General features: G+C 34.2%; 1 protein-coding gene across 1 annotated transcript in view; it reads right to left on the bottom strand.

Moving 5' to 3' along the window:
- The window catches only part of LOC111380192 (calreticulin-3), an 11,925-nt gene that overhangs the window by 1,932 nt on the left and 588 nt on the right, over positions 1–9,405 (bottom strand). The window contains exons 2-9 of the mRNA XM_023003684.1: positions 8,965–9,072; positions 4,125–4,317; positions 3,200–3,458; positions 2,572–2,628; positions 2,435–2,482; positions 2,110–2,196; positions 1,964–2,021; positions 440–507 (exon numbers count right to left, since the gene is read on the bottom strand). Coding sequence (XP_022859452.1) covers positions 440–507; positions 1,964–2,021; positions 2,110–2,196; positions 2,435–2,482; positions 2,572–2,628; positions 3,200–3,458; positions 4,125–4,317; positions 8,965–9,072 — 878 coding nt within the window. The remainder of the gene's footprint in view (positions 1–439; positions 508–1,963; positions 2,022–2,109; positions 2,197–2,434; positions 2,483–2,571; positions 2,629–3,199; positions 3,459–4,124; positions 4,318–8,964; positions 9,073–9,405) is intronic.

The following is a 9,405-nucleotide window of genomic DNA, read 5'->3' as shown; positions in this document are numbered from 1 at the left end:
TCTAAATGATAACTATGTTCTCAAATAATAGTTGCTTAGTAGAGGTGTTCGAATGGAGTGCAGTTTCCTAAATGCCGATTTCTTGACATTCAAAGTTAACAGCAAGCAGTAATTTCGTAAACCTAGTATAACCATATGAGATCAGTACCAATATAGCACTTCATAATAGAGAATAAATAAAATAACGGTTTCAGTCGACATAGTAACAACTACCATATGATTGCAACCCAGATGAGATAGCTTAAAGGGATTGGATTAATGTTTAAAATTCACCAAAAAAATCCCAGAGGCCTAATTTTCTCCTCACAATATTCAGAGCACTGTTTACCTTCGAGATTCAGAAACATTAAATCAAACTGGAAAATGTAGGAAAAAGTTTCAAGTAAAAAATATTAATATATGTATGTTCAACAAAATCAAATAAGAGAATGGATCTTACCTGCCAAACTTCGATTCCAACATATTTTATTGGCTTCAATACATATAGGTAAGGATCATCTTCAAACTCTGCAGAAGGGAAGAAGAAAAGTAGTGAGTTTGTTGGCATCTCCTCTTCCCAAAGTGGAAGAAAATGAGACTGTGTGAATGAATATCTATCCTAGATAATGGAATCCAGCAGTGAACAGCACAAAGCATGAAACGATCAGACTTGTAGAGAAGCGTTGGATCCTATGCTTGCAAATCATAAACTGTTACATGAGATGAGGTGACTGCTCTATTACATATGTGCCATGAGCTTTTTAGCCACAACTTAGCATTCGCAGTCAAGTACTTAATAAATATAGAACCAGTAAATAAGAGTGATACAATCTGTTGTTCCCAATTGTTAAAGTGGAAGTTGAAAGAGCAGAAAAAAGGCTAGTATTTACTCTACATCAAATAATGCGCCTTTTAATTCATTGCTCTTGTATAGAAGCAGGAAGAATCTACATACTTAAAGGAGCCACAAGATAGAGTTAATCCACTAACAAGTCTAGTGTGCTGGATCTCTTCCATTAAATTTGTCATGTAAATAATGTGAGAACATATCTGGGGTCAATTAATCAATTTCATATTAAATGAACCTGTTGTTTATAGAGCTTTCCAATATAAAAGAAATTCAACATATAAATCGCATAATATATATATATTGATAAATCATTAGCTTGGGCCATAGTAAGCAGCCCATTCCGTCCACCCATAAAGAAGAAATGAAGCAAAAAAGAGAAATAACCAAGATAAATTTTTTATAATATTAGGGTATTGACCATGTCAATATACTCAAGGAAGTTAGATAACTAAAATGCACTCTACGTGTAGGCAGGGGTGTTATATACAATCAAGAAGAAATCTACAGTAAGGAGTCGTTCTGGTTCTTAAGAGAAAAGGGAAGGGTAGTGTAACAAGAACGATCTAATATATTCCAAGCCAGTATTCTTTTGTCGAGAGGAAGTACTCCAATATGTATAGCTGGTATAGTTAGGGGATTGACATGTACTTTGTATTGGAGCCCTCAGCTACACTGGCTGAGAGACATCGAAGATAATAGAAAAAAAGGAATGTAATGATACGGTAGCTATTTCAATTGACATATATAATTTATCTCCACAATGGAGAAGGAAACAGATTCAATTTAGTTGAAAGTTAAACGGTCCGTATCATTACAATTGACAAATATAATTTATCTCCACAATGGAGCAGAAAACAGATTCAATTTAGTTGAAAGTTAAACGGTCCGTATCATTACAATTGACAAATATAATTTATCTCCACAATGGAGCAGAAAACAGATTCAATTTAGTTGAAAGTTAAACGGTCCGTATCATTACAATTGACAAATATAATTTATCTCCACAATGGAGCAGAAAACAGATTCAATTTAGTTGAAAGTTAAACTGTCCGAACTCCAGTATGACATAGAGTCGACACAATAAACTGATGACAGCCCCTTAATACTAGTTGGATTCATTGAACAGAACCTTACCTGGATTATCAATCCAAGGAACCTTCCACTTCCCTTTGTAGTTAGGATTCTTGATTCTCTGTTGCACCTCTGCTAAGGTTAGTGATTTCAATTAATTTATAATTAAGCATACAGCTCAAACTACATAATTAATAATGTGTTGGCACCTTGCGCTTCCAAGGGCCTTTATATGCTGGATTTGGTACTTTTTTTGGTCTCCAAATCCCATCCTCTTCCTCATCCCAGTCCACAGGCTACTAAAGAAAAACAAAGAAGTCACAAACTATCCAATATTCTAGTTAACGACACACTGTTCAGGAGAAAGAAAAAATATATACATGCACATTCCTCCATGCTTGCAAGCAGAATAACTCATCATATTTCATAAAATAGCAAAGTAGATTACATGAATAAGAATAAATCCATTTAAATACAAAAAAATAACAGAAATAAAGAATTCTAATAATGAAAATATTAAAACGAACAGCGAACCTTTTTAGCCTTAGGATCAGGGATCTCAGCTGGTATAGAATCATATCCCTGCAAGCACCCAAATAAATCATGATTTCAATCCTTATTTGAAAGATACACATCATCATTTACATAGTACAATGTAAACAGTACGGTACCTCTGGTTTGACATCATTTGGATCTTCTATATATTCTCTATCATCCCAGTCCGCCGGCTGCAGAAAACATATTGATAGACACTTTATTGATGACAAGATAGGTAATTGTACATTGAAAATAAAGGGAGATATTAGAAAGTTATGAATATGCATCCAACTTTTAGATACATAAAACCCATGTATACAATGATCTATTGATCTATAGTAAAATGTTCCTAGTCGAAGCACTTGTATAAAGCAGCATGCTAATTTGCCACGTCATTTAATCCCATCATCCACGATTGTACGACTTCTTATTCTTATCCGATTGTCTACAAGTAATGTCCTTTTTCAGAAAAGTTATATTATTTATGAAAATGTCATTATTTGAAGTACACAATGTGACTGGCAAAACTTACGACCAGTATTGACAATAAATAACTAAAATTTCAAATGGTTTCAACTCTCACCTAAAGCTACGTGGGAATTCATACCCATAGCCAATAATGGACAAAGGGAGTAGCATTCTTCCACCACAAGACACACGCACGAACGCACGCGCGCGCGCACCCTCTCTCTCTCTCATTAAGACTATAATGAAGAGAATGCATCAAACTGATGAAGCAAGGTAAGATTTGGGGAGGGGCACCTTTTTTGCATGGACGTCTTTGATTTTACGTGGAGGGAGGATATCCCAGTCTGTGTACATACTTCCAGACTCTCTTTCGCGATTATCAACCAAGACACTATATGTTGCGTCAGGCCTTAAAATGAACGTGTAAAAATGAGTCAGCTTGTCAGTTTCACAATCTAGATCCTTTTTAATGGGATAATTCTGGCCCTGGTAGGAAAGTATTACATGAAGCTTCTTAGTCTGAGTGCCACATATATCTGGTCCGAACATCAAACTGCAGATAAATAGCAATGAGGAGACAAGAATTACCAAATAGTCAGTAAATGTGCTGAAGTTGAATGAATTGCCAATAGTACAAGAGCTAAGAGCACCAAGAACAACATGCATATGGTGCTTTTAACACAATTTGTTTCTCACCATTGTTTCACTCTTCTTCATGTTTGTGGAAGCCTTTATCATGTACTTTGCGGTATTAATAAACAAGATTTGTGGCTAAAAGGTTGTTTGAATAAGCTAAAAAGTAATCTCTTTCACATGTATCTCATGTAAAGTATTGTGCTTGTTCATAAAATAGTAGTGTTGCATTATACTTGTACATAAGCCTAACATTCTTAAGTGGCCAAATTATAGAATAGTGAAGCATCTCTACTCTTTTATTTCATGTTTCTTGTGTAATCACTTGTGCACTCCGTCTGGATCCAAAACCAACATCATGTTAAATGCTTATGTCATAAACAGCTTTTAGCTGATATCTGTTTAAGACCTTATTAAGATGAAAGCAGACAATCGTAGGGCATGAGAATTTTTTACAAAAACAAGTAAAAAAAGTTATGCTATTATACCTAACCAAACTAACAAGGCATAGAGTGCAAGCATAATAAAAAATTAAGTCACTTAAGACCACAGGTCTCAAAAAGTTTTAAAACAAGAACTGACAGACCTGTATGGAGTGTCACCACCAAATTTCTTCTGGTTGACATAGCCAGAGAGAAGTTTCATGTAACCACCACCACATTCAATATCTTGCTCAAACTTTATTGAATATTGAACCACAAGGGTTCTGTTTTTATTACTGAACCCAGGTATTTTTGCAGATATGGCATAATGCTTGGCATCTTTGTATGTCTGGATACCTGCACAGTTTTGTTTAGAACAGCAGTCAGACAGAAAAACTGAGAAGAGAGGCATAAACCAGATTCATAAAGATATCATCTCCTTGAGTGGATCGCCACTCAAAGTTTAGAATATATAAGACGCCTCTTTTAGCCCAATTTGCTCTCAAACCTCATCAGTTTTCCTGTCCTTGAGGATCTTATTAATCTTTTTCTTGTCTGCGAGGTCAATAAACTTCTCTATCCCAGTTGTCAACTCTGAAACAAAAGATTTAGAAACAGAGGCAACTCTTCCCCCATGGAATGGAAACTATGGAGTCCCATGGAATGAAAACTATGGAGTATCTCCAATTACTGAACACAAGAAGAGAACAACATGTACCAAACTCCAAAATATTGTAGCGAAAGATATGCAAAAAGAGCTCCTTTCTTGAAGAATCATAATGGCAGCTTAACTATGGCTAATCGCGTATATTGAATCACATTCCTTATCCATCTAATGTAGGGATGTCAAACGGGCCGATCGGCTCGTCGGCTCGGCTCATTAAAACTCAGCTCGTGGGTGGCTTGGGCTCGTCCCAGCCAAGCAGGGGGCTCAATCCGACAAGCCGAGTCAAGCCCACGAGCCAAAATTCGTCAAAAGTGTGCAAATATACAAAAAAAAAATTAAAAAAATCACGAGCTCGCTAGAGGCTCATGGGCTCGACTCGGCCCATGAGCTCATGAGCTCGTGGACCGAGCACGAGCTTGGCTCATTTTTCATGAGACACGAGCTAGGCTCATCAAGAACCCGAGCTGAGCTCGCGGGTTAAAGGGCCGAGCCGGCTATTGCCATCCCTAATCTAATGTTTTTCTACATTTTTCATTCGGATAAACAGCTATCGTCCGTGACCTCAAAATCCAAAATGTATCGTCACCTCTCCTCCCTTTCACTTTTAAACACATGCAGTCTATTCAAGGTCCATCACCCCGTATAATCCTAATTATATAACTACTCCAAAGTTCCGTTTCCACTTATCCTTTCTGCTTCTAATGTCAGCCCATATATTAAAAACAGTTCAATATCTCAACCCAGGCATAGTCTATTCAGCTTCTGAAATTCCAGCTTCCACAAGTTCGTCTATCTTCAAAAATGTAGTATGTTTCTGCATTCTTTTAAAATCTACTAATATATTCAGCTGTGAGATACAAAAGACTCTGCCAAAATAATGTCAATTATTTTCATTTAGATCCTGTATTCAAAGCAAGAAGATAAATGAAAATAGTTGTTGAATGGATATATCTCTCCAAAGCTTGACACCATTCTTGATTCACTTTCTTTTGCTTTCTTGTTGGTGTAATGGAGGAAGACTACGATTGAAAAATTTTTAGATAAATACTGACCAGAAGTAAAGGTTGTGAATAGATATCGTTGGTGTGGCTCATAGTTTCAACGCACCTTTTGATTCAATACTCTATGACAAGTGAGAAGCAGTTCTCCACATACATTCAAATTGCCGAGCTGAATTTTTAAACCGAATTGAACAAATATCTCATTCTCATAGTTCTATGGTACTATACTCATGTGGTGCTTTGCACTCCAATTTTGAACTAACTTTTATGTTGTGTATGTGGCTCATATAGAGTGGAACACAGGCCCTGGATCAAATGGGCCGATGCCGGCGCGGAGTGGAGTGAGAGGAGCGGAGCGACGGCATTGGCCTTACGCCGGTTTAATTCACTGTTTGGTTGTTAGGGACGCTGAATGGGTTGGCGGTGCGGGGGCAACGCCCCCGCGGTACGGTGTAGGGGTATTTTCTGTACGGGCCTTAAAGTCTTTTATGGACCCAGGTTAGGGTTAGTATAAATAATATGTTGTAACCCTATTTTTATAATTGAATAAAGAAATCTCCGCTTCACTCTCGTAGACGTAGGCACATCGCCGAACCACGTAAAATTCTTGTGTTGATTTTCGTTTTTCATCTATTTAATATTGCGCATAAAATCCAACACTTTAGTATTGTAACGTCCCAAAATTTTATAGTATAGAATTATTTAGTGGTAAGGATTTTGAACTAAGCATATTTTGATAATATTGAAATGTTGAGGAACTAAAGTGAAAAAAAATATTAATCCCTTTTATTTGGGCCAAGTAACTGGATTTTGATAGGGCAAAGATAAGTATATCGATATCAGACTCTTTTTGTAGCTCATAATTAATTAGAAGTCTTGACCTAAGAAAAAAATGTTTTGGATTAGATCGCATCAAGTTAAATTCGATTAAAAGAATATATAAGGTCAAATAAAGTTGGAAGGAATTTGAAATATTATTTAAAACAAAACTTTCCCCCTTTTAGCCCATGCCACGCGAGTTGTTGACATGAAAACATTACTTGAATACAATTCAAATTCTATTATTTGAAACTTTGCACAGTTTTTCAATTCTAGTTACATACAAACTTAATTGAGAATTTCAATGTAAATACCGCAAAAATTCTCATTATTTCACCACAAAAAATAAAGAGAACCATGGTAGAGAGAATGAGAGGAAAAAATACAGAAAATAATAGGAGAATTTTTACGTATAAGATTTTATTCTTTTTAACATTTCAAAATCAAGGTAAGATACTTTTGTACAAGAGTTTGTTTCAATATCTTTTATATTCAGTAATTTATGCATGAATTGCCTTTGAACTATCGGATTCGACCAAACGAAATGTGAACTCTATTGGATTCTTTATAACGAAATGTAAAATCCTCCGAAAATTCAAAATATTATTGATGGGTGGTCGCTTGATCATCGATATACTCCATAAGAAATGTGGTATGAAATATTTATTTTATTGTTATATAATTGTCTATGAAAACTGCACGTATCTTACTAAATATTTTTAAATACTCACTCTTACAATAACTTTTCTGATTAGTTCGGATCAAGTAGAATTGTGGTGAAATAATGACGCAAATTGTCAAGAAGGTTCGAAAAATAAAAAAACATTAAGTTTTCTATATTTCAATTGATTAATTAGTTTTCATTTACGTTCAATGACATGCCTATTTAATAGTTAGCTTATTATATTTAAAGATACAATTTTCATGATTTAATTTAAATTTATAAATGTTCCAATTATTTTATTAAAGAATTTTATTTTAATGTTCTACCTTTAATATAAAGAAAAGTGAATTTTTGGCAGCACTTCAAGATTTTTGAAAATTTAAGGTGCTACAAGTATGGTCAAATAAAAGTTGCTTTGGGAATAGAAATCAGCAATTGCTCAATCAATTCTCACTATTATACAAAAAATTATAAGAATCTACTACTGTATTTATGTTTCCTCACTACTATATTGTAGCGCCACAAAATTTTTTATAAAACAAAACTATTTGTTCTACTTGCTATATTTTTATAATTTTGGAGAGTTGATGTACTAGGGTAAAATAGTATTAATTCAATTTTATTTGGGTCAAATATTTAGATTTCGATAGGACGAAGATAAGTATATCAATATTGGGCTCGTTGAATTGCTCGTAGTTAACTATGTATATTAGGTTCAAGGAAAATTTAATTGATATAAGTGAAACCTAAGTTATTGAAGTTTAAAAAACTTGTCAATAAATATTATTTTATTACTTTTGTTTTTTATTTGTGAAATTGGACAGCCACATGGGGTTGTTGGGATGGAGTTAAAACGGGTTGTTTTATTTGCATTAGATAGAAATTTTAGGTAAATTGAATTTTCACTTTATATAACCCTTGAACTATATTTATTCATTTACGCAATCGATTTTTCAACATTTGTTTATGCAACCGATTCCCCCGTTGAAAAAGTCAATTTTTCTTTCACCATATGATATAATTTTATAAACACGGTAACAGGCCGAAAATAAAGTTAGAACGTGATTTTGATTTTGTTTCTCCAAAAAATTATTTGATCTAATGAGGTAAGATAACGAGGTGTTATTTTTATCCCGATTATTTTTTGGACAATGCTATGTGTACACACAGTATTACACGCCCTCACATGAAGGAGGCCCACATACAATAGAATATTCGTGGGCCCCTTCCATGTGAGGGGGTGTAATTCATTGTATACACCTCATAGCATTTTCCTTATTTTTTTGTGAGTTATTGAATTATTAAACCTATGAAAATTAAAGAAATGATCTGTATGATATGATCATCCAATACCAAAGATATGATATGTATTGAGCTCTTATCGGTCCCTGAAGATATAACGACGATATGATTTTTTTTACGCATGATTTAAATGTTTTTATTCAAGATTACAACATTATTCGTGTCCTACTGAGTATTCTCATATACTCTCCCTTTTTCCATACTCCTCACTATTTAGAACGGTTTGTTGGTTGGCGGGCGATGAGGTGCAGTCATGGTACCATGATTTTACGGAACTTAACAAATTAAATCAGTGTAACGTGACTATGGATTTTATTTTTAGCTTTTACTTTAGTTTTATTATTATGTGGAATTTTATTGCTTAAGGTTTGGAACATACTTTAATTGGTTATGTTTTATTTAATATTGGTGAAACCAAAAATTTTGTTTGATATGTTTATGTAATTTCGTAATGAAACTTTTAGTAACGAATTAAATCTTAAAATTTGGATGGTTAAATGTATAGCACAGATGCCTATATTACAACTCCTATAGTAAAAGAAAAGGTGGACCTTTGTCATCAGGATCAGCTGCCCATTTCCCTGCGGTGTGCTTAAAAGTACCGGCTTTTCCTTCACTTCTCTTCCAATCCGATAGCACCCACTTACTGGACCACCCAACTTTTTTCCACAAAGAACAAAAATAAACAATCAGCATCATGAAGATGGGATAAGTTACAGTAAATTTTGCAAAGAGAAACACTATAATATGTGGGGTCGGTGTGGAAGAAAATTAATTAAATCAACGGAATTCCAATTATCATCCAGCAAAAACGAAAAAAATCAATATACACTCTTTAAAAAGGAAAAATTAACAAAAATAAAATAAAAATAAAAAATTTAAGAAATTTAAGCAAATGGTACATGAAAATTCCATTGCTTACATACCCATCTCTATTTTTTTCACAAATCTATACGTAAATCGAACTATCATTGTCAAAAGCTGGGAAGGGG

The sequence above is a fragment of the Olea europaea genome, unplaced genomic scaffold, assembly GCF_002742605.1.
Source record: "Olea europaea var. sylvestris unplaced genomic scaffold, O_europaea_v1 scaffold2105, whole genome shotgun sequence".
Lineage (NCBI taxonomy): Eukaryota > Viridiplantae > Streptophyta > Magnoliopsida > Lamiales > Oleaceae > Olea > Olea europaea.
This window is presented reverse-complemented; position numbering and strand designations above follow the sequence as displayed.